This window comes from Zalophus californianus, chromosome 7 (genome assembly GCF_009762305.2).
Source record: "Zalophus californianus isolate mZalCal1 chromosome 7, mZalCal1.pri.v2, whole genome shotgun sequence".
Lineage (NCBI taxonomy): Eukaryota > Metazoa > Chordata > Mammalia > Carnivora > Otariidae > Zalophus > Zalophus californianus.
The window spans coordinates 50,314,723-50,341,038 of NC_045601.1; the positions used below are offsets into that span (position 1 = coordinate 50,314,723).

A 26,316-nucleotide genomic window follows, 5' to 3' on the forward strand; every position below is an offset into this window, starting at 1 on the left:
TATTGTCTCCAGTATTGGCAGAGAAAGCTTTTCCAAAGAAACCATCCAAATGAGATTTAAAGTCCAATATAAAAAACATTTAAGAAATATGAGATTGGTTTATGTGGCCCCAAGACTAGGAACAAGAATCTTAAGATGATGTTTCAAGATATTGTCTGTTACTATTTAATATCTTTCCATTAAAATTATAGGGGCGCCTGGGTGGCTCAGTCATTAAGTGTCTGCTTTCGGCTCAGGTCATGATCCTAGGGTCCTGGGGTCAAGCCCTGCATTGGGTTCCCTGCTCAGCGGGAAGCCTGCTTCTCCCTCTCCCACTCCCCCTGCTTGTGTTCCCTCTCTTGCTTTGTCTGTCTCTGTCAAATAAATAAATAAAATCTTTAAAAAAAATAAAAAAATAAAATTATAAGTGAAAGGGCACCTGGGTGGCTCAGTCAGTTAAGCGTCCAACTCTTGATTTCAGCTTAGGTCATGATCATGGGGTCATGGAATTGAGGCCTGCATCAGACTCTGTGCTTCAGTATGGAGTCTGCTTGAGATTCTCTCTCCCCCTCTGTCCTTCCCCCTGCTCTCTCTTTCTCAAAATGAATAAATAATAAAATTTACAAAAAAATTATACATGAAGATCAGCTTTATAATCTATTTAAATATATTTATTAGCTACTCTGTTGGTCAGATTGTGCTATTATAAAGTTAACTGGATTATGTTAGAGAAAAATACCCAATATTTTTGGTTTTTTATTTTTTGAGTATTTTTTGATTGCAGTTTTTTATTTATATTAGAAATCTTTCCTTCTTGACCTGCATATACTGCTGTTGGAATTGTACATTAGAAGTCTCTACCTTCCTGTCAATTTTGTTGTAAACCTAAAAACTTAATAAATGTAAACTCTTAATTTTACTATTTGAATACCTTTTAAGTATACATATAAATGACAAAACCTTTTATAAAATAAATTTAAAATAGCAATATTTAAAAACAAATATCTTTCTGAAATTCAGATTTGACAGTATCTCTCAAAAAATATTTTTAGTGTATACCATTTACCCAGAAATTTCACTGATAGAAATTTGTTCTAAGGATATAGTCAGAGGTGTGACAAATTATTATATATGAAATATTAGCAAAAAATTAAAATAACCTAAATTTTCAGTGATGGAGGTTTGGTTAAATTATAATATCCATACACTGAAATACAGTACAACTGTTAAAATAATGTAAAATAACTAAACAATGTGGGTAATATAGCAATAATGATCTTTGATCCCAAATGAGAAGAGATTTACGGATATACCCAGAAAAGTTTGTGGTGCCTTTTTTCTGAATGGTAAGATTAGGCGGCTGTTTTCTTCTTTGTGCTTTATGTTTTGTAACACTTCTTCAGTGAACATATATTACAAAATATGTGTGTCTTTTTAAGTTGGGTGGTTCTGAAAGGAAGTTTCCTCCCATATCACAAGTAAATTTTCCATTTCTTTATAATCACATTTTCTTTTATGTTATGACTGATGTAACTGTGTGTCATATAAAGCCATTATTATCTAGGAATGACCCAAGACCTTGGCAGCTCTGACAGATAAGCTGGCCTGTGTGAAGCCAAACTAGAAATATTAAGTGTCTTAAAGATCTGTAATAAGCTATACAAGGAAAGTATGGTAAAACAAGAAAGCTTAGATAGGAAGCAACTTAATAAGGAAGAGTAAGGGGGGGAAAAAGTTTTTTTTGGAATTAATTAGCCAGGAAAGTTACTCTTGATGAAATTTTTTTGTTACACTGACTTCCTCATTTTTAATCCTCTTAGTATGTTTGTGCTACTGAAAGGAGCCACTAAGGAGCAGTCTTTTAAGATTGGTCAGGAAATCGCTGAAGCTGTAACTGCTACCAATCCTAAACCAGTGAAATTGAAGTTTGAAAAGGTAAGAGAAATGTAATTAATACTAGTAGTCACGTATAAAATTTACATACCTTCTAGAGATTTTGGACTTGCACAATACATTTTCAGGATCAGTAATAGTATATGGGTCTACAAAGTGTTAAATTTAAAATATTTTCCCTTAGTTTTGTGCAGTTTTCTTAATTTTTTAGTAATGTCTTTACATAAAGAAATAAAAAGATTGTTCCAGTTAACTGTTGCTGTGTAACAGACTACCCCCAAATTTAGTGGTGTGAAACACCCTTTTTATTAATAATGCTTACAGATTTTATAGGTCAGGAATTCGGAAAGGGTGCAGCAGAGATCTCATGTCTCTGCTCCACAATGCTTAGGTCCTTAGCAAATGTGGCATATTCATACAGTGGAATATTACTCAGCAATAAAGAGGAACTCCTTAAAACTGAAGGTGATCCAATGAACAGCTAATGGCTGAAATCACCTAAAGCTTGCTCACTCTAATGTCTGGGGGTTGATGCTGGCGGCTGTTTGGAACATCATCTGGGGCTGTCAGCTGGAACACCTACACTTGGTCTTTCCCCAGGACTGTGTTCTTCCTCACAGCATGATGGGTCTGAGTTCCAGGAATGAACATCCCAAAGAAAAACAGACAAAAGCAGTTTTGCTTTTCATGACCTTGTCTCAAAGTCACACAGCATCATAGCCTGTCTAGATTTAAGAGAGAACATAGACTCCCATCTCTTAATGGGAAGAATGTCAGAGTCACACTGTTAAAAAGACCATGTGGGATGGCAGATATTATTTCTTTGGATAGTACAGTCTGCCATAAGGACCTTAGACTATTTTCATTTTACTTTAGATATCAAATATGTATTTAGTTCTATAAAAGATACTAAGCTAGGAGAGGTGTGGCATGCAAAGAAGCGTAAGACACAGTCCCACTCTCTAAGAGCCAGTAACCTAAAAGGGAAGATTAGAAACCTTTTATTTTAAACTTACAGAAAGTCTCATGAGAGCAGTCTCCCTAAACACTATAAGAGCACAAATAAAAGGATGTATTATTTCCTCCTGGGCTGTATGGGGAGACTCCATGTAGGAGGTAATATTGCACTGTGTCTCAGAAAATGGTTAGAATTTCAATAGGCAGCCATGGGGCTGCAGTCATTCTGCATAGAAGAAAATGGTATGTAGGAGGATATGGAGTTAGAAAAGCACAATATGGGAATATAGAGTACAGGGAGAGAAGTCTAGAAAATAAAGTTAAGACCAGGTTGCAGAGTGTCTTGAATGCCGAGCTAAAGTGTTTAAACTTGATTCAGAAAAGTTTATCAAACAAGAGTATGACATGATCAGAGCTATTTGGGGAGGATTGTCCTCACGGTGGTATACAAGATGGATTGGGAAGAGGGGAATCTCAAGATAGGGTGCAACCTGTGTAGCCTGAACTGGGGAAAATAAAAAAGGGACAATTCAAGAGATATTGAGAAAGAAGGATGGGTAGGGGTTAGAAGTGGTTGATTTAAGAGAATGGGTATGAAAAGGGTAAAAGTACCTACCGGAGCAAGAACTGTGCTAGAAGAGATTTCAAAAAAGACTAGGATATGGTATCTACCCTGAAGAGTGAGCATTCTAATTGGTGCACAGATGGGGAGAACAGCTAGAAAACAGTGAGAATGAGTGCTATCCTAGAAGTATACATATGATGTGGACACTCACTCAACCCATCTGGCAAAGTGAGGAGCATGACGTGTTTAGAAAATAACACCAGACATGAAAATTTACCTGACACAGATCATAGACCTAACATAAAAGCAAAAACTGCAAAACTTCTTAAAATAAACATTAGTTAAGGATTATATGTTCATGATGAATATTGATCTGTAGTTTTTTCTTGTATTGTTTTTGGGACAAAAAAAAAGGCTAGTTTCATAAAATGAGTTGGAAATGTTCCCATGTATATAAGATTAGTGCAGTTATTTTTTTTTTCTTAAATGGTTGATGGAATTTGCCAGAGAAGCTCTCTGGTCCTGACGTTTTATTTGGGGGATAGGGAGGGAAGTCATAGATTTTTAATTACAAATTTAACATCTTTAGTATATATTGAAATATTCAGATTTTATGTCCGTTTTGATAACTTGCAGTTGTCAAGGAATTTGTCATTTCTCCTAGGTTGTCAGATTTATTGGCATGAATTATTTATACTTCCTGTGATTTTGATTTCTGTAAGATCTTTAGTGACATCCCTCCCTGATATTGATAATTTCGTGGGGTTTTTTTTGTTGTTGTTGTTGTTTTGCCTTGATCATCTAGCTAGAGGTTTATCCATTTACTGAACTTTTTGGAGAACCATTTCATTAATTTCCACTCTTTGTTATTTCCGTCCTTATACTTACTTTGGGTTTAGTTTGCTTTTCTTTTCCTGTCTTCTTAATTTAGAAGTTTGAATCATTGATACTAAACAAATATTTTTTCATGTATTTTAAGATATCTATTTCCCTCTAAATACTACTTTAGCTTCAAATTTTGGTATCTTATATTTTCATTATTACTCATTTGTTTCATTATTACTCATTTGTTTCAATGATAAAGACCTAATGTCTAATGTCATTTAGAATTGTGTTAAGTTCCAAATATTTAAAGATATTCCAGAAATCTTTTTGTTATTATTTCTAATTTAATTCCATTGTGGTCAAAGAATGCATTCTGTATGATTTTAATGCTTTTAAGTTTATTGAAATTTGTCCTTTAGTCCAGCATATGGTCTATCTTAATGAATATTCCCATGTGACCTTAAAAGCTATCTGTATTCTGCTTATTGGAATGTCCTATAAGTGTCACTTAGGTTATGTTAATAGTGGTGTTGTTGAAGCCTTCTATATTCCTAATGATTTTCTGTCAATTTCTGAGAGGTGCTAAAGTCTCCAAGTATAACCATGGTTTTGCCTATTTCTTCCTTTTTGTTCTGCTAGTTTTTATTACATAATTTTTAAGTTTTCTTATTAGGTCCATACACATTCAGGATTATTTATCTTCCTGACAGATTTATACTTTTATCTTTGATAATATTTCTTGTCTTGAAGCCTACTTTTTCTGATATTAATATAACCACTCTAGCTTTGTTTTGATTAGTGTTAGCATGTGTATCCTGTTCCATTTTTTATTTTTAACCTATGTCCTTACATTCGAAGTGTACTTTTAGTAGTTTATTGCTGTGTCTTACTTTTTGGTCAGATCCAATCTGATTACTTCTGCCTTTTAATTGGGGATGTTTAGACCATTTACATTTAGTGCAATTATTGATAAAGCTTGGGGACAGAGGAAAGGACCAATTTGGTAGCATTAAAAGGGGGTGGAGGGCATACGACCATTAATCTATTAATTATTCTATTTATCCAGTAGAATAATCCATGCAAGGTTGTTCACTGGAACACCGATTGGAAACATCGTAAATGACCCACAGTAGTAGGTAACTAGTTACATAAATTGTGATACCCTCCCATAATGGAATACTGTGTATCTACAAAAGAAACTGAGCTTTCTGTACTAGGATGGAATGCTCTCCAAGATACATTATTAAATAAAATAAAGTACAGAATGATATATATGGTAAGCTACCATTATGTGTGTAAGTATCTCTGGAAGGGTACACAGGAAATCAGTAACAGAGGATGCCTCTAGGGCAGTTAAAGTAGAGGCAGGAGGACCAGTATATTCTCTTATAACTTTTCATTTTGTACTTATAATTTTTAAATATGTAGGTGTTAAAGTAATTTTTAATTGTTTAAATAGATATGATTGATGACTTTTGAGAGAGCAGTGTCAGGTACAGTAAGGGCAAAATTTGATAGTGCAAACAAAGGAGTTGAGTGGTAAGGAAGTAAAGACAACTCATTTTGTGTGCTTACCCCTCTAAATGTTGTATCATGAATTTAATTGGTGCTAAGCCATATCTAGATTTTGTGTGTGTGTGATTAATATTTGGTTAAAGACATAAAAATAAGATATTCATGGTAGGGGAAGATGGTAATTGAGAGGCATTTTGTTAATCCATTACAGGTATATTTGCCCTGTGTCTTACAAACAAAAAAGAGGTATGTGGGTTACATGTATGAGACACTGGAACAAAAGGACCCGGTATTTGATTCAAAAGGAATAGAAACAGTCAGAAGAGATTCCTGCCCTGCTGTTTCTAAGGTAAGTTTTACCTGTCTTGTTTTCATCTTTAAGAAGTAAGTCGCTAAAGGATCTGGTGAAAATCCTTAAGCACACATTACAGTGGCCCTCCTAGCCTTGTGACTATGTATAACTATCAGTGGAGGAACAATATGATTTTTGAGAATTCCATTTCTAATGAAAACAACTTGATTTTAGTCCTTAGTTTCTGACTTCTTCCCACACCTTACCTTTTATCACAATTGCTAAAAAAAAAAAAAAAAACACCTAACTTGGTAAGAATTTCCTGCCTATCACCTGGAGATGATAATATGTTATCATACGACAACACCCAAAACCTAGGGAGCAGGATAAAGAAACTAGCAAAAGAATAATTTTATAAGTAGAATAATTTTATAAGTAATCCATTCTAGATAAACTGAAATTTTATTTACTTGAATGATTAAATACAAGTTAGATTTCTGAACAGTGGTACCATAAATTACCTAAATTTCTCAACCACAGTAATTTTAACCATAGTATTTTATATTTTTTCTTTACTCAGGCCCAGACTCCTTCTGTAACAAACCAAAAATAAGTGGTATAAATGGGACAGTACTCTACCCACTGATTTTTATAAAAGCATAATAAAAAGCACAATAGATTGTTGTCAATGTCAGTCAGTACATTATGCTATATATATATAATGTTATATAAATTTGAGATATTATTTAATACTAGTTTCTGAAGAGATACCATCCAATGCATTCTTTCTCCAAGGGTAGAATTGTACTTAAGCCAAATTAGCAAACTAAGTGAGTAAATATGCATTGGTTCCAGGATTCATAATAAGATACAGAACTTTAACATAAAACTAATTTAAATTCAATTCACTACATAAATCCACTGCATATCAGAAATATTTCCAGCATAGAAAATTCCATCACAATTAATATATATTTGTTGACACTATGAAAAACCAAAAGACTGATTTTTATTTCACTGCTTGGTGATATGACACTTAAACTTCTGTCTGAGTCTATAACAGGCAAATAAAAAACAATACATGAAATTATGTCTGGCTTCTTGTGCTTAAGTATTTCATGTTACTCATTACATAGCAAATGTTTTATTTGCATGTTATTTTGGTATGATTTTCCTCAAACTACCTGATACTCTGTTTTTAGAAATAGCAAGCTATATAAGATCTCCAAAATATTTTTCAATTTTTAATCATTTTTACTATCCAGTTACTATAAGGAGTAGATTGTTTAGGTAAATGGCAAATTACCCAAGAGTTACATAAATGAAAATATAACAACGATGAAATGTACTAGGGGATATTTTTATAAACATATCCTTTTTTTTTTTAAAGATACTTGAGCGTTCTCTAAAGCTGCTATTTGAAACAAGAGATATAAGTTTAATTAAACAGTATGTTCAGCGACAATGTATGAAGCTTCTGGAAGGAAAAGCCAGCATCCAAGATTTTATCTTTGCCAAGGAATACAGAGGGAGTTCCTCTTATAAACCTGGAGCTTGTGTGCCAGCCCTGGAACTTACAAGGTAATGATGCACACCACAGCAGAACTCTCAGTACCAGCAAGTGTAGTCCTGGGATACTGAGTGGTTTGGCATAGATGAAGACAGCTAGTCCACAGGCAGTTTCTTCACCTGCCCAGATGAAGCCTCACTAAAGGTAAATAGATGCTCTCCCATACTTTGTAAGCTCTGAAGAGGAAGAAGGAACTCCTCTTTTGGGCTTCCCTTGAGAAACTACTACATTCAGTGAAATTATAATCTGGTACAGAGCTTGAATTGTTGTTTTTCCACATCAAAATCCTTAATATGGGTCTACCAAAGCACTTTAGAATGATACCAAATGGTATCATTCTAAAATCCGATCATCTAAGCAGCTAAATTTTCTCTTTTCTTTCACTGTTAGACTTATGATAGTTCTTAGTCTTTGGAGATAAAAAACATTTTAAGCTAGTTGATATCTGGCAACTCATGTTGTTTTTCAGGTAGCAATGATTTACAGTGTAAGTTGTTTGTTTGTTTTTTTAAGATTTTATTTATTTGAGAAAGAGCACGAGCAATAGGGTGAGGAAGGGCAGAGGCAGAGGGAGAAGCAGGTTCCCCGCTGAGCAGGGAGCCCAAAGCAGGGCTCGATCCCAGGACCCTGGGATCATGACCTGAGCTGAAGGCAGATGTTTAATCAACTGAGCCCCACTCAGGTGCCCCTATAGAGTAAGTTTTAAACTCTTACATTATGTCTGCTTGGTGCTCATTAAGTCAAATGTATATAGCTCTCAAAAAAAAGTTGTAACTCTGGGGCACCTGGGTGGCTCAGATGTTTGGGCATCTGCCTTCAGCTTAGGTCGTGATCTCCAAGTCTTGGGATCGAGCCCCACGTCGGGCTCTTGGTTCAGCCAGGAGTCGGCTTTTCCCTCTGCCTCTCCCCGCTGCTCATGCTCTCTCTCTCTCTCTTTCCCTAATGATAAATTTAAAAATCTTAAAAAAAAAAAAAAAAAAGTTGTAACTGTAACATAAAGGTACCCCTTGTATTCTCATGGTTTCATAATTGTTTAATTCTCATTTAATTTTCTGGTAAGATGCCTCCATAACAGTTTTTGAGTGAATATTTGTGTGGATTTAAATAGGAAAATGCTTACTTATGATCGGCGCTCTGAGCCTCGAGTTGGAGAGCGAGTGCCGTACGTCATCATTTATGGGACCCCCGGAGTACCACTTATCCAGCTGGTGAGGCGCCCAGTGGAAGTGCTGCAGGACCCGACTCTGAGACTGAATGCCACTTACTATATCACTAAGCAAATCCTGCCACCCCTGGCAAGAATCTTCTCACTTATTGGTATTGATGTGTTCAACTGGTATCATGAATTACCAAGGGTAAGCCTACCAAATAGTATACCTATGCTATGACTGTAGAGAGAACTCACTTGCAATTTCCAGTAGAACTAAAGATTTTATTTATGTGCTATGAGAGGCAACACAGATGCTCTGTTATCCTAAACTGGCAAAGATGCCACAGTCTTCTGGTTTCCTAAGAGAAACTTTTAACTTTTCTGCAAACACCTTCCCAGCTTCTGTCACATTGGCCAAATTAGAGAATATTAAAATTCTGCAACTATTTCAGTGATAAACATTTAACTAAAAAATAAGTCATAATAAACCAGCTAATAAAAAGTAAATGAAGGAGAGCAAAAATTCCTTCAAAATGTGTGTTTAAGAAATGTATATCGTATGTAGTATCTAGACATGGTGCTGAAGAAATCAGACTAAAGAATAATGTTAAAAGAACATTATACCAGGGCCGCCTGGGTGGCTCAGTCATTAGGCGTCTGCCTTCAGCTCGGGTCATGATCCCAGTGAGATCGAGCCCCGCATCGGGCTCCTTGCTCAGCGGGAAGCCTGCTTCTCCCTCTCCTGCTCCCCCTGCTTGTGTTCCCTCTCTCGCTGTGTCTCTCTCTGTCATTTAATAAATAAAATCTTAAAAAAAAAAATTATACTAAAGTGAAACCTCGAACTTGGAATCTTGGCCAAGGGAGTTTTGCTTGAACTCTTAAGTAACTCACTGGCAGCCTGAAGGATCAGTCTGTGATCGGATAATCATCTGGGAGATGTGAGTCTCAGGAGCAGTTTTTATCTACTGTTCGGAATTGGATCTGCTCAGTCATCTGCTATTGTCTCAGGCTATGAAAGACTGATGGTATTCAGGCAAACTAGTAAAAGTTGATCCTCAAATTACTTTTAATTTCTCAACAAGCACGTATGGCCTCAAGGAAAATAATAAGCTAGGAAACGGAGGTTGAAGCTGTGCTGGCCGCCGTCTGTCGTGCTGGGTCCCAGCTTTTTGCACCAGAGGCTCAGATGACTTTTCATTTCATTAGCAAGAATGCTAAACCAATGGCATTTGTAATAGGCTAACCTAATAATAACTTTGATGCATAGTGATTAAAAGATACCAGGAGGAGACCAAGGGTATAATAACAACATGATGTTATTTCAGTGTCAAAAGAGTACCAGAAGACAGATCTCTGAAACCAGTATTAACTTTCAATGAAGAATGCTTAGGTGAAATATATCTAATTACATTTGGAATGTTCCAGGTTTACTCTTGCTTGAATTTTGCACCCTACTGCCTAACAAGTTATTTTTAACCTTCTACTTGCCTTGTTTCCCTGGCCCAGTTGTGTAGCCTTAAACAGTATCCACTCTCATCCTGGATTTCTTCCACTGTCCTCTCTAATCTCCAGTGTCCTGTATGATCTCATACATCTATGTATCTCAACCAAAAAACTGAGTGACAGGAGACCATTTTTTTCCCCAAAAGAAAAGGAAAAAAAAGAAATATGTATACATACATATATACACACACATACATATATATGTGTGTATCTATCTATATATATCTGATGATATATTAACATGTAAGTTCTGTGAAAGGATGGATTTTGTTCATTTCTGTAGCCCCATTATCTAGCACAGTACCTGACATATAGTAGCTACTCACAATTTGTTAGAATGAAATAATGCCTTCGTAAACCTGTAATTAGGATGACAGTAGCAGCTCTGCTGTGAAGCTGGATCAGACTTTTTTACTTTAATTCCAGTATAGTTAACATACAGTGTTCCTTTAGTTTCAGGTGTACAGAGTAGTGATTAAGCAGTTCTATCCGTTACTCAGTGCTCATCATGATAATACATAAATGTACTCTTTAATCCCCATCACCCATTTCACTCATCTCTCAGCCCACCTCCCTGAGACTTATTTCTGAATTGATGTTTTTATAGATCCAGAAAGCCACCAGCTCCTCTCGAAGTGAACCTGAAGGGCGAAAAGGCACTATTTCACAATATTTCACTACTTTACACTGTCCCGTGTGTGATGACCTGACTCAGCATGGCATCTGTAGTAAATGTCGGAGCCAACCTCAGCATGTTGCAGTCATCCTCAACCAAGAAATTCGAGAGTTGGAACGTAAACAGGAGCAACTTGTAAAGGTATGACCTTGTTAGATAGACCCAGAATCCCAAACAATCTGATTCTTCAGGGAAATGTCATCAATACTTGAGGTAGTTTGAGATATAAAACTGGTGAAAAGTGGACTAAAGATTCTAAGTTAATAAACTTTTAAAATATCAAAAATATCATAATTGAACTAAATTATTTCAAGATGGCTTGTTTTGGATACTAACCCTTTATCAGATATGTCATTTGCAAATATCTTCTTCCATAGGTTGCCTTTTAGTTTAGTTGTTTCATAACTTATTTTTTTGTTTTTATGGAATAGTGTGTTTATTAAAACTTAGAACTACAGTGTTCTTCTACCCAATTTCTTTTATAATAGTATTTTTTAAAAGGAAGTACCAATTTCTCTACCATATCTATATACCATTCTCATAAAAATCTGATTGTCATAGAGGATTGCTAATAAACTTGGAAGGCTCACAGTTCTAAGAGTCCAGATAGAAAATAGTTAACATGATTGAGTCTTAATCTGTGCCAGAGAACTCTTACAAATGAGTAAACTGTCACAGAAGGGTTAAGTAATTTGCCCTATGTTACACTGCTAATAAGCAGCTGGCTGGAATACAGACATAAAATGCAGAGATGATTTTTCAGATGTGGGAATTCTAGCAGAAATAACAGAAATCTCTTGAAATAAGTTGGAAAATGAAATCTGAAGAAAAATTATCTAGCACATTTTTTAAAAACAAAGTAGTGTATTTCTTAAAGGAATGATTATATCTTATACCATCATATTTCGTGTTTTTAGCTTTCAATTTTGGAGTGGAGTTTGTTTTGTCTTGTTTTAGAAAAGCAATATATAAAGTTATTGAAATGTTTGAAAACCAAATAATTAAGAGGTAGGTAGTGTGAGTTAGTGGAAAATGAATCATGCTGATAATAAAGACATCAGGATTCTAGTCTGGACTTCATAATATTGGCCTTATCCTTTGGCCTGTTTTATCAGAATGCTCTTTTATAGGCCCCTCTAGCTCCAACGTTGTAAATTCTCTTATACAATCATTCCTCACAGTCCTAAAGTAATCCAAACCAGTATGTGAAGGCCAGGTTCTGCACCTTGTCCTCAAGGTAAAGAAGCTGTTGAATCAAGACAGAGTGTCAGTCCACAATCTCAGTAAAACTTAGCTGCCACAAAGGTGAACAGGGAGAGAGAAGGCTCTTAAGAATTTGAATATTTAAATATAAAGATGATTAAGGGTTGGTAAAGCACAGACTATTTCCTCTGCACCATTCTAACTGCTACAGTTAGTACTGGCAGGAAATTCTTAAGTTTTAGAGAGCACGGCCAGTCATCCAGAAATCCATTAAACAGATCTCCTTAAAGATGGTGGAATCGTAAAGGTATGATTATTTTGATGCAACCACAGAAAGCCCAGCTTGTTGAAATAAGTTGATTTTTCCCTCTCCCCTTCCACCCTCTAAGTAGTCCTTCTGTTATCATCCATTCTCTCTCCCCTAAACTCCTGCGACAACCTCCTACCTGCCATTGTTTCCATTCTTTTTTTTTTTTTAGATTTATTTGAGAGAGAGAGAGTGCACATGTGCGAGTGGGTAAGGGGCACAGGGAGAGGGAGGGGAGGAGAGAAGCAGACTCCCTGCTGAGCACAGAGCCTACCACTGGGCTCCAACTCACGACCCTGAGATCATGACCTGAGCCGAAATCAAGAGTTGGAGGCTTAACCAACTGAACCACCCAGGCGCTACTGACTCCATTCTTAACACTAGCTAGAATTATATTTTAAAAGTACAAGTCTGGTGCTTTCTCTTTCTCTCTGATAAAATTCAAATTCTTTAGGTGTGCTTTATAAGTCTGTCTCCATTCTGGCGCCTACCTGTTACCTCTCTGTCAGCATTGCTTACCCTTCTCCCTATTACACTCGACCCTCCATGCATGCCATACTGCACTTTTAGGTCCATGAATGCATTTTAATTTCTCCCCTGTTCTGGCCTTTAGAAATCCTATTCCTTCTGTCTGGAATGCTTTCCTCTACCGCCATTAATCATCATCTACAAGGAATCAGCTTGAACCCCTAGACCCGGTGAAGCCTTCCCTGCAGTGGGCTCCTGCCATAACCTGTTCTGCTTTGCTGTGATGAGGTGTAGGTCTGTCTTCCCCCACTAGAAAGCTAGTGAGCCCAGTGAGGGTAGAGGCCCTGCCCCTCTCTCACTGCTGAGACGGCTGGGCCTGAGCAGAGTCGAGCCCGTGGGGGTAGTCTGTAAAAGTCTGAATGAATGAACAGCTTCCTGCTGAATGCACAGCAGTATGTAACTGGCGTGATTACCAGCCAACTTTTAGCCACTTTGTATTAATTTAAGGTTCTAGTCGGTGCAGCCACTGAAGTCCACTGGATGTTCCCAGCTTCTGTTTTATAGGTTGCTGCCCTGGTGATAGCAACCAACCCTCATAGAAAATTCTCTTGTTGGCTTCTATTACAAGGCGCAAATGTGAGCAGGACCTCCAGAGCTACACTGAAGTCAAAGGCTGTGATTGGTCTCTTCCCTGGACCTTCCTGTCTTCTGCCCTCAGTAACATACACCGCACTAGTCGGTGCCATCGATTTAACTAGAACCCTCGGTCAAGATTAGTTCTTATATAGAAATAGTTTAAAAGAAGGGATGCTGTTTATAAGTAAGGATGGCTCATCATCTTTCAAAAGATATTTTAAAGTTTAAAGCATTTTTCAAGAGAATTAAAATGTGTGTCCCCTGGGTACTAAGTAATCTGTAGGAATTTTCATAAAGCAGAAATTATAGGAAATATAATAAGAAACAAATATTAGTAATACATTTTCATATGCTTCTCCACCCAAGAACAATCAAGTGATCAAAAAAGTACAGTTAAAGATGTAAACAACATAAGGTAGACCTTATGATTATATATCAAACTCTGAAACCCAATATTATAGAATATACCTTTTTTCAAGCATTACAACGAATGTCAAAAAAATTGACCCTGTGTTAGTCTGTAAAGAAAGCTTTAATAAGAAGCACCTGGGTGGCTCAGTCAAATGTCTGCCTTCGGCTCAGGTCATGATCCCAGGGTCCTGGGATCGAATCCCACATCGGGCTCCAAGCTCAGTGGGGTGTCTGCTTCTCCCTCTGCCTCTGCCCCTCACCCTGCTCGTACTCTCTCTCTCAAATAAATAATATCTTTTTTTAAAAAGCCTTAATAAATTTTAAGAAGTTAGAAATATTAGATATTTTATCAATACAATGCTATAAAGCTACTAATTCATTATAAACTCAGAAAACAAAATGATCATTCCACTTGGAAATTCTCTCAAACACTACACATAAGATTCTAGACAGCCATAGCAGATCTGATCTCAACAAAAAAATTCATTACCTTAAACACTTTTAATAATAAACATGAAAGAGTGAAAATGAATGAAATAAGCAACTGATCAGCCTTATTTTTTCAAAAATTTTCAAAGGATAGCAAAAAGACAGACTAAAGCAGGCTTTTTTTTTTTTTAATGTCTGCCTCCTTATGAGCTAAAAAGTAAGTATCCAGGTTGTAGTGTTTCAAGTTTTAAACATAAGCTGAATTGAGCTATAGTGCTCCAGTAATGGATCTTGAAACTAAAAATTGAGTTAAAGAGGCAAGTAATTCCATCCTGGCTTATCAGGCACATAGAGTGGATAAATATTGATCAGTTTGCCGGGCACCTGACACATAGCTGTAATACAGAAGCTCTGTATTTGGGAAGAGATGGGAGCCCCCTGGCAGAGGCTCCTTGGTGAACAGCGTAGTCTTCTGAGAGCACGCTGAGTAAGTACACAGTTTCTCAGCAGTTTGCTTGGACAGTATCATAATACTGAATACAGTAACCAGTCTGCTCAGGAAAACATGCCCTTTATTGACTGGAAGATACTGGGGCAAAGAACAAAAATGTTGAGACATCTCTAAAACAGAAGCTCTTTTGAGATACAGATCCAAGAATTAACTAAAGCAGTTTGATTTTTCTCTTAGAAGATCATCTAGAGTAGAGGCAGCTGTTTGGTATCCATTTTGTAAATCACTTGGATACAGTATTCAAATAAAAAATCCAGCCTGTATTTGCTTGATCCTTGGGTCCACATTTAATATCCTTTTTAATTTTTTTAATGTTTTTCATGTTTTATAATCTTTTTAACATATATGTGACCTGAGACTTTGTTAAAAATCTGATCATTGTATTAAGACATAAATGCTTCTCCTCTGTTAAAAATTGCCTTATTACTTTTGTTTAAGTCAAATCTTACTAAACATCAGAATCACCCGGGGGCCCTAAAAAGTACACATCCTTAGGCTCTTTTGCCTGGAGATTCTGATTCATTGGTCTGGGATGGGGCTCGGGTGTCAGTATACTTTTAAGCTCATGTATAGCAAGGTATGAAAACTACTGGTCTAGACTAATACTTTCTAATTAATATCTTTTGGGGTTTTTTCCATACTGGCATTTTCTCTTCTGGAATAAGAAAATGGATCACTTTTTTATTATTGGCACCTAAAAAGATAAATCTGAGTAATTTGAAAAAAAAAAAGATAGTCTTTAATGGTAATTGGGTCGCTTATTCGTGGATCTTAATATACCATTGACCTTGAACAACATAGGGGTTGGGGTAACTGCCCCCCTCCCAGTCAAAAACCCACATAGGAATTTTGTCCAAAAACTTAATTACTAATAGCCTACTGTTGACTGGAAGCCTTACTGATAACAGTTGATTAACACCTATTTTGTATGTTACATGGATTATATACTGTATCCTTAAAGTAAGCTAGAGAAAAAAAATCATAAATTAGAGAAAAACTTTAGCTTCCCTGTAAGAATTTTGTAACATTTATAGTAGTGTACTGTGAAGTTTATTGGGAAAAAAATCCATATAGAAGTGGACCTGTGCAGTTCAAATCTATGTTGTTCATGGGTAACCTGTAATATCCATTAGGGTAAGCTAGGCTTCAGAGATGAAAATTAGTGAAACTTTCTGTAATGTATGAAGTCTCATATGTCTTCCAGTAATTTATGGTGGGTCAGAGAGGAGGGATTATACAAGTTTGTTGTTAACACCTATATATAGGGACTTTCCTATTGTTTTATGTATTCCTCTTATACTTTCAGATATGCAAGAACTGTACAGGGTGCTTTGATCGACATATCCCGTGTGTTTCTCTGAACTGCCCAGTACTTTTCAAACTCTCCCGGGTAAATAGAGAATTATCCAAGGCACCATATCTCCGGCAATTACTAGACCAGTTTTAAATTGTCAATATCACAGAATTCCAGGTGCTATTTTTTTTTCAGTGTTTACCACTAAACTGTTGTGCATGGTGCTTTCTCAACTTTCATCAAGTCAAGTATGTTCACTGTCTCTTACCTGAAGACTGAAGGCTTTTATGCTAACTGAATTAAAAATTGTACTTGTTGATCTCTGAATAGCTCACTTCTTACAATGTACAAATAATTCTTCATCCTTTTATAACGTATGTGTTGAATTTGCTCCAGTATGTGTAACATCTTGTAAATCCATTTGAGTAGATGATATTTACTTCCCTGTGGAAGGAGCACTGAAAACCTCTTTAAAAAAAAAAAAAAAAAACACAAAAAAACCATTCGTGTGTTTTCCTTGAACTGTCTGTATCAAGACGTGTTACTTAGAGATACTCATTCACTTTATAATTTTGACTGCGAAATATTTTGTAAATACACTTTTTTACTTTTCAAACAACTGAGTAAAATAATGTGCAATGAATTTTATACAAATGATTTTCAAGTTGTTAGGTATATTTCCTCTAGGTTTTGCTTGACTCAGAGTAGAGTTGTTATTTTGATCAAACTGTGCAAACAGTAGTACCATGTGTAGCATTTTGAAACGTTATTTTCTAAAACCGCTGTCTTGCTTTAGCTATTCCTGGGGCATTGTGAGGAACTGTGCAAAGACATTTTTGTTACAAACCTGTGGGCCTGTTGCAATACTTTAAAAATAAATTTTATTCCATTTTTGCTTGTTTTGTATAGACATTTCTATTGCTTCTAAATATGCTTAAAATATTTTCTTTCCTTATGTACTGTACAGTTAATCTTATTTGCCATCATCTTGAACACAAATGTGTATTTAGAATATTTGTATAACTGTATAAAATGAAAAAGGAATTATGTGGTCAGTGCATTGTTTTCTAAACTGGAAATCATTTTGTTTTAAAAGTTAATGGAAACCATATTAAAGTTGAATAAAATATGAAATACGGCAGTGTGATTATTATCTTCCTCTGTTGGTTACATCTTACCCTACTCTTTTCTAAATTTTAATATGGTCAATTTAATTGATGCAAATTCCCTCACCCAAAACTTGATAAAAAAAAGTGGCAGTAAAAGTAGTCTAGAAAAAATTCAGCTCTCATCCTTTTGTAGTTACCAGAATCTATTTGTTAGTAGATTTTCTTTCTTTGTACACTTTCACTTAGATACAATTAATGGTGAAGCCAGGACTTTCCAGAGGGAAAGAAATAATTACATTATTCCTTTTTTTAAAATTGCCAATTTTTTCAATAGAAAGCAGTTCTTATTTTAACATAGGTTGTATACCAGAAATAGGTCTTCCATTGCCAAATCAGGACTTCCAAATACTGCAGGGGGATTCGTTTCCAAAAATGAGATGGTAAATATGGAATCACAGAGCTACAAATCCTGTTTTTGCACATATTTCCCCTAAGTTCTGTAGAGACGAACCCCACTTTGAAGGACTTTTTTTTTATTTGGGAGGCTGGGGCTGGCCTCAGAACTGGGATTCTGTTACCCTTGCATGGCAGTCATTGCTAAACTCTTCTGTCTTTTCTAAGTTCTGTGCTAGCAGGACTCCCACTTGCATCAGCTTTCCCCTAGTAACCAGATACGGTATTCTCAACAGAGTAACTGTTCTCCAGCTCTTTATAATTGAACACAGCCAAACTAACAAATGGTTATCAAACCACGAGGACCCAAAACTGGCTCCGTTTTACGCTCTTCCCATAATCTCTGGTTCCCTTTTCATAGGAAGTACATCCCTTGGAACACCGTCCTCAGAGTCTGCAGCCTAACTGCCTTTTAATGAGATTCATTTGCTGTTTCAGTAACTGTCACCTGTGTTGACTTAACCAAAAAAAAAAATTTTGCAAGAAGCTTGCAGCATACTTTCATAAGCATTTTCCCTGCCTTTTCAAAACTATTAATCTATTAATAGTTTTGTCTTTCACCCAGACCACAAAAACTATTTCTGAGTAATGCTGGAGAGAGAATGTCATTAAACATCCCCTTTTGTTAAAACATCATTTTCTCTCATTCTGCCCACTTCCCACCAGTGCCTTTCCCTAGGTGTAAAGTATTAACAAAAGCTACTTACAACTGTCTCTCTGTCCCACCCCCACAGAGGTCCCAGTCAACGGTGGGAAACAGGCAAATGCTGAACTTATAATATTCAATTCCGTATGAACTTCAATTTTCTATGTCTGTGAAGAAGGTCAGGACATAAAAATGTGAACACAGAGCAGTTACGGAACTTTTAGACGGCATAGTCCTGCCAGGGCTGGAGCAGGCCACCCAGAGAGTCTGTGGACTCTTCGCCCCTGCCCAGGGTCACAGGCCCCTTGCCATGAGTCTCAGGAGGCACACAGTCCCCGCCATCAAGTGTGCTGCCCTGATGACCTAAAATTCCCTTGCAGAGCTGATTTTATGCCAGTAAATTCTTACAGCTCTGTAATCTTGAGCTTTCCATCTACTCTCTTCTCATTTTCATAATAACTGAACTACAGGGATATTCTTTTAGGGCCTATCAAAGAAGCTTGTAAGTTCCTCTCCACTTCAGAATAGTATTTCTTAAGATAATCACATATTTGATTTTACAAAGTAAAAATCCTGACTACAAATGACATCAGGGCGCTGCCACGAACAGAGCAGGGAGAGAGAAGGCAGCAGTGCACAAGTAGCTATTTGGGGGCTACACAGGACAGTCAGCCTGTGCGCTCTACTAGTGCTCCCCATGACACCTCACCCGGTGGCCCCTGATCCGATGAGACGTGGCCTTGAGCCATTTGGGGTTTCGTAGACATGAATGAAATCTAATACCACTAATGCCCCAGAGTTCTGCTTCAGAAGTAGCTTTATACAGGAAATTAGTCATGAGGTCTGAGGAGGAAGTCCTAAGACAGCATGGAATCTGCTGTGTCTGTCTTGTTGCCTTGTCCACTCCCATAAGCTCTCTTGTCACTTGGGCCAAGCTCCAAGAGTGGCTTACAGAGCAAATATCTTGTAGAGGAACTCTCAGATTTATAAAATCAGGTTTGTGTGTCTATTTGGGGAGGAGAGAATGTGACCAGGAAGAGAGGAGGCATTTTTAAATCAAAATACCATCTTACTGCCTGAGTCTTTACCTGAATTTGCTACTGATGCCATCACAGGTGCCTTTATTGGGCGGGAAGGATTGGAAGATTCCAGGGAAATAGTGGCCTAGGAGTAAGGAGACCCATACCCTGGTACTCATAATTGCTACTGTGAATGCAACCCTTTGGCAAAGCCACTAAAATTTGGTCATAGAGATTAAGAAGTTTAAAAACAATCATTCTTTGAAAACAGGATAAATACCACCTGCCCTGATTATGTGATAGAGGCTTTATGAATGGGAATAGGGGTGGATGCAAAAAGTTACACAAATGTATTAGTTATTCAATAAATACTGAGCACCTAAGAGGTGCCACACATTTTGCTTATCTAGAGATACCAAGGCAATCCACTGTCCTCAAGTATGTCACGATCTATTGGGAAAGACAGATAAGTAATGACACTGGTTTTTGGTTTTTTTTATTTTTGTGGGGTTTTTTTGCCTCTTCCTCTCCTATAGGATGAACCCAAAAATAAGAAAGAGAAAGGCAGCATTACCGAACTCCAGAAAAGCTTAGGAATAGAAGACCCCAGGTGGGAACCAATTATTTAAAGTGAGCAGTCAGACCACCCTGACTCCACATACGTGGGTGACCATGCCCACCCCCATACAGTTTAGTCTTAACTCTATAGCAAATGAAAACCAGAGAGGCACTGAACTTGGAGACACTGGGCACTAATGGGGGCAGGACTACCTATACCATGAAGAACAGGGGAATTATTAACTGGCAATCTGCATCCTCAACAATGAGGTGAGACCCTCTGCCCCACACCCTGCCAAGGTGCAAAACACCAAAAGCCAAGTCTATAGTCCCACATCACTGTGTGTTTCTTTGGCTCATAATAATTACAGGTTTGGTTTTTGTTTTTTTTTTTTTAAGATTTATTTATTTGTCAAAGAGGGCACAAGCAGGAGGAGCGGCAGGCAGAGGGAGAAGTAGGCTCCCTGCCGATCAAGGAGCCCGATGTGGGACTCCATCCCAGGACCCTGGGATCATGACCCGAGCCGAAGGCAAACGCTTAACTGACAGAGCCACCCAGGCGTCCCAATAATTAGTTAATTGTATGTGCCAACATTGGATATCAGTGTCTCCAATAAATTGTATATATCATGAAGTCAGAGATCATGTCTGATGTGCTCCCCAACATAACCCACCACCAGCATAACACCCTTACATTACTGATAACAGTGAATTGAAGGGTTTAAAATGCCCACCTGGTGAGAAACGGACAGCAATTCCCGTAAGGTCAGAAACAAGACAGGGATGTCCACTCTCACCACTATTTTTAAAAAAAATCATAACTACAATAATTTGTTACTGGATAAACAAGATAAAAAGATTTAAATTGTGACATCAAAAACAAAATGGGATGGGGAGAGTAGAAATATAGAGCTCTAAAATGCATTCAAATGAGACTACAAGGAAGATGGTGGCAGAGTAGGAGGATCTTGGCTCACCTCATCCCACGAATAATACAACTAGACTACCACTAAATCATCCTAAATACCCCAGAAACTGATCTGAAGATTGGCAGAACAAACACCACAACTAAAGACAGAGAAGAGGCCAAATCGAAGAAGGCAGGAGGTGTGGGGATGTAGCTTGGGAGAGAAATGGATCGTGGCCACTGTAGCGGGGAGGGAGCCACAGTCATGGAGAAGGGCAAGAGACAGTCTGGCACACAGGGGAGTGCATGGGAAAAACTAATCCCCATAGCAATTGGCTTAGAAAGCAAGCGAGCCCAGATTTCATGAGTTCTTGCAACCAGTGGGGCTTAAAGCCCGGAGTTTTAAAGGTCAGTGTGATTGGCTCTGGGAGAGCTTGGAGGACACTGGGGCTGCTCTTGGAGAAAAGGCTGGGCAAGTAGCCTCTGGACAGGCAGCATGAAAACAGCAATCTGAAGAGCCCTGAGGCACAGAGTGCAGAGGTTAGTTGCTAATCTCAGAGCATGTCCCAGAGAAGGAGCATTCACAGTGAGATCCCTCTGAGAACAAAGGAACTAATAGGTGCTATTTCCCTCCCCTGCACCTCAGCATAAACAGAGCCACCTGTGGGAACCCGTGCAGGGAGAGCCAACACTCACTACATGACTTGCTTACACCAAGCCCTGCCCCAGTGCACTCCAGAAAAACCACCCTTCTCTGTCATGCTTGCCTCAGTCGCAGCGCGGTGGGCCCCCTCCCCAAGAAGACGAACCCAAACTCCTGCCAATACCACATCTCCTAACCCAGGAGTTTTGAGAGGCTTTAGTTCCAGTGGCAGCAGCCACTGGTCTCATTTCACAAGCCGACCAGAGCACACCCAGTTAAAATTCACCACATTCAGGCCAGGGACCAACACTCCCCACAGCAGACAAAGAGAGCCTCTGCAGACGACTGGCCCGAAGGATAAAGCAGCCAGGACACAGCAGCACAGAGTACACCAGCACACACTAGAGACACTCCCAGAAGTGCCAGGGCCCGGGGAATGGGAGACACTACACTGCAGAGCACCACAGAACCTCTTCTTCACAAAGCCATTACCCTCAAGAAGGGGAGACATAGCCGACTTTCCTACACAGAGAAACAGGCACAGAGACTTAGACAAAATGAGAAGACAGAGGGATTGGTCCCAAATGAAAGAACAGGACAAGGCCACGGCCGGAGATGTAAGTGAAACAGGTATTAGTAACATGCCTGATGGAGAATTTAAAGCAATGATAATAAAGATATTCATGGGACTTGAGAAAAGAATAGAATACAGCAGTGAGACTATCAACACAGAGATAAGGAATAATATAGCAGAGATAAAGGGCTCAATAAATGAAATAAGAAACATGCTCAAGGAACAAATAGCCTGAAATAGCAGAAAAACCAAGTAATGACTTAGAAGCCAGAGTAATGGAAAGTAATCAAGCTGAACAAAAGAGAGAAAAAAAGAACTATGCAAAATGAGATTAGACTTAGGGAATTCAGCATCAAACATAATAATATTTATATTATAGGAGTCCCAGAAGAAGAGAGAGAAAAGGGGTAAGAAAATTTACTTGAAGAAATAATAGCTGAAAACTTCCCTAATCTAGGGAAGGAAACAGATATCCAGATCCAGAAAGCAGAGGACCCCCAGCAAAATCAATGAAAGCAGATCCACACCAAGACATATTGTATTTAAAATGGCAAAATACAGTGATAACAAAAAAATATTAAAAGCAGCAAGACAGGGGCCCCTGGGTGACTCAGTCGTTAAGTGTCTGCCTTCGGCTCAGGTCACGATCCCAGGGTCCTGGGATTGAGCCCCGCATCGGGCTCTCTGCTCAGCGGGGAGCCTGCTTCTCCCTCTCTCACTCCCCCTGCTTGTGTTGTGTTCCCTCTCTCGCTGTGTCTCTCTCTGTCAAATAAATAAAATCTTAAAAAAAAAAAAAAAAAGCAAGATAAAAGAAGACAGTTACATACAAAGGAAACCCCATAAGGCTATCAGGGGATTTTTCAGCAGAAACTTCCCAAACCAGAAAAGAATGGCATGATATATTCAAAGTGCTGAATGAGAAAAATCCTGCAGCCAAGAATACTCTATCCAGCAAGGCTATCATTCAGAATAGAAGAAGAAATAGAGTTTCCCAAACAAAGAAAAGTTCATGACCACTAAACCAGCCCTGCAGGAAATATTAAAGGGGACTCTTTGGGTGGAAAGGAAAGACCAAAATCACAGTATGAAGATAGGAAACAAAAAGCAGTAAAAATGAATATTTCTGTTTAAAAAAAAAATGAGTCAAGGAAGTCACAAAATAAAAGGATGTAAAATATAACACTATATACCTGATACATGGGGAGGAGAGGAATAAAGAATGAGTTCAAAATTAAATGACCATCAACTTAACATAGACTACTATATGCAGAAGATGTTATATACAAACCTAATGGTAACCACAAATCAAAAACCACTAATAAATATGCAAAGAATAAAGAGAAAGAAATCCAAATATATCACTAAGGAAATCCAGCAAACCATGAAAGCAAGAAAGACAAGAAAGGATCAGAGAAAATCTTCAAAAGCAACCACAAAAAAAGTAATAAAATGGCAATAAGTACATATCTATCAATAATAACTTGGAATGTAAGTGAACTAAATGCTCCAATAAAAAGACATAGGGTGACAGAATGGATAAAAAAAAAAAAAGACCCATCTATATGCTGCCTACAAGAGACTCATCTTAAACCTAAAGACACCTGCAGATTGAAAGTGAGGGAATGGAGAAACATCTATCATGCAAACGGATGTCAAAAGAAAGCTGGAGTAGCAACACTTATATCGGACAAAATAGACTACAACAAAGACTGTAACAAGAGACAAAGAAGGACACTATATAATAATAAAGGGGATATTCCAACAAGAAGATATAACAATTGTAAATATTTATGAACCCAACAAAGGAACACCCAAATACATAAAACAGTTAACAACATAAAGGAACGAATCATTAGTAATACAATAAAAGTAGGGGACTTTAACACCCCATGTACAGCAATGGACAGATCATCTAAACAGAAAATCAACAAGGAAACAGTGGCTTTGAATGACACACTAGACCAGATGGATTTAACAGATATATTCAGAACATTCCATCTTAAAACAGCAGAATACACTTTCTTTTCAAGTGCACACAGAACATTCTCCAGAACAGATCACATATTAGGCCACAAAACAAGCAAATTCAAGAAGATGGAAGTCATCCCACGCACCTTTTTTGACCACAACACTATGAAACTAGAAGTCAACCATAAGAAAAAAATCTGGAAAGACTGCAAATACATGGATGTTAAATAACATGCTACTAAGCAATAAATGGATGAGCCAGGAAATAAAAGAAGAAATTAAAAAGTACATGGAAACAAATGAAAATGAAAACATAACGGTTCAAAGCCTTTGAGATGCAGCAAAAGCAGTTCTGAGAGGGAGGTTTATAGCAATACAGGCCTACCTCAAGAAGCAAGAAAAATCTCAAATGAACAACCCAACCTTACACCTACAGGAGCTAGGAAAAGAACAACAGACAAAACCTAATACCAGCAGAGGGAAGGTGATAATAAATATTAGAGCAGAAATATATGATATAGCACTAAAAAAAACCAATAGAACAGATCAGTGAAAGGAGAAGCTGGTTCTCTGGGGGAAAAAAATTAATAAAATTGATAAATTTTATTTTATTTTATTATTTTATTTTATAATTTTATTTTATCTTACCAGACTTATCAAGAAAAAAAGAGAAAGGATCCAAATAAATAAAATCACAAATAAGAGAGGAGAAATAACAACAACACACAGAAATTATGAGAGTATCAGGAAGAACTGTACGCCAAGAAATTGGACAGCCTAGAAGTGGATCGATTCCTAGAAACATACAACCTATCAAAACTGAAAACTGAGCTTCCGTTCCCTCCCCGGCAGGGCGCAGCGGGGGCCGAGGCTGGATCGGGTTCCCCAGCCCGCCTGTCCCAAATCCCGCCGAGGGAGCCGCCGCGCGGAGGACGAGCCCAAGCGGGCACAGGGGAGCGGGAGCTCGGGCCGTCACCGTCCGGGAGCGAGGGCGCAGCCGCAGCGCGCGGCCAGCGCAGAGCCTCGCTGCGTTCAACAAAGGCAGCCCGAGCGCATGCGGCGTCTGCAAGTCCAAAATGCAGTACCAACAGTACGTGCAGCCGTGTCGAAAATTTGCAGCCGCCTTCCTGGCATTCATTTTCATCTTGGCAGCTGTGGACACTGCTGAAGCGGGGAAGAAAGAGAAGTCAGGAAAAAAAAGTGAAGAAGTCTGACTGTGGGGAATGGCAGTGGAGTGTGTGTGCGTGCCCACCAGTGGGGACTGTAGCCTGGGCACAGGGAGGGCACCCGGACTGGAGCCGAGTGTAAGCCAACCATGAAGACCCAGAGATGTAAGATCCCCCGCAACTGAAAAAGCAATTTGGAGCGGAGTGCAAAACCAGTTCCAGGCCTGGGGAGAATGCGACCCGAATACAGCCTTGAAGACCAGAACTGGAAGTGTGAAGGGAGCCCTCCACAACGCCGACTGCCAGAAGACACTCACCATCTCCAAGCCCTGTGGCAAGCTGACTAAGCCCAAACCTCAAGCAGAATCTAAGAAAAAGAAAAAGGAAGGGAAGAAACAGGAGAAGATGCTGGACTAATAGATGCCACCTTCTGTGGAACATGAAAAGGACGCGAGCAAACAGGATCAGTTAACTATTGCATTTATACCTATGTAGGCTTTTTATTAAAAAATTATCTATAGCTTAAGTACACAATAGGCAGAAACACAAAGAACAGAAAAATTTTCTAGTAGCGTTTTTTTTTTAAATGTATACCATAGGACCACTAGGGGCTTATAATAAAGGACTGTAATCCTATTTAGAAAGTTGACTTAGAGTACATGATACATGGTAGAAAATTGAGGTAAGTTTTTTGAAGTTATGTGATATTTTACATTTAAAATCTTTTTTTTTTTTTTTACTTTTTTTGTCTTTTGGCAGCAATTTATGTGTTATGACCATGTAAACTACTTTTCTTATTAATTTTTTCATGTACTCTTTTCTTCCCAATTGAGAAAAATATATACTAAACAAAGCAGCAATAAAATACAATCATCCTATCTGAGGAAAATATCTTGTTTTCTGCCAGTGGATTTAAAAAAAAAAAAAACTTTGGTCAGCAAAAATGGGGAAGGGGGCACAGCATGCTCTAATTCAGTGTTGACTTTCTTTTTTTTTAAGAAAAGCATTAAAAGATATTCTTTCACTTTGGCAGGAACATTTGTTTTCTTGATGAAATTATTTTTCCTTCTGAGGAAAAAAAAAGACTAG

At 37.9% G+C, this 26,316-nt stretch overlaps 1 protein-coding gene and 1 pseudogene across 5 annotated transcripts in view; both read left to right on the top strand.

The window, feature by feature from the left end:
• Nucleotides 1-16,674, top strand: part of REV3L (REV3 like, DNA directed polymerase zeta catalytic subunit) — a 177,266-nt gene extending 160,592 nt beyond the window's left edge. For all 5 annotated transcript variants that reach the window (XM_027601335.2, XM_027601333.2, XM_027601334.2 and 2 more), the window contains 6 exons: nt 1,800-1,914; nt 5,946-6,083; nt 7,417-7,607; nt 8,705-8,951; nt 10,857-11,066; nt 16,197-16,674. In XM_027601335.2, the coding sequence (XP_027457136.1) occupies nt 1,800-1,914; nt 5,946-6,083; nt 7,417-7,607; nt 8,705-8,951; nt 10,857-11,066; nt 16,197-16,337 (1,042 nt within the window). In that variant the 3' untranslated portion in view covers nt 16,338-16,674. The remainder of the gene's footprint in view (nt 1-1,799; nt 1,915-5,945; nt 6,084-7,416; nt 7,608-8,704; nt 8,952-10,856; nt 11,067-16,196) is intronic.
• Nucleotides 16,675-25,137: 8,463 nt separating this feature from the next.
• LOC113927584 lies at nt 25,138-25,761 on the top strand (annotated as a pseudogene).
• Nucleotides 25,762-26,316: the final 555 nt, after the last annotated feature.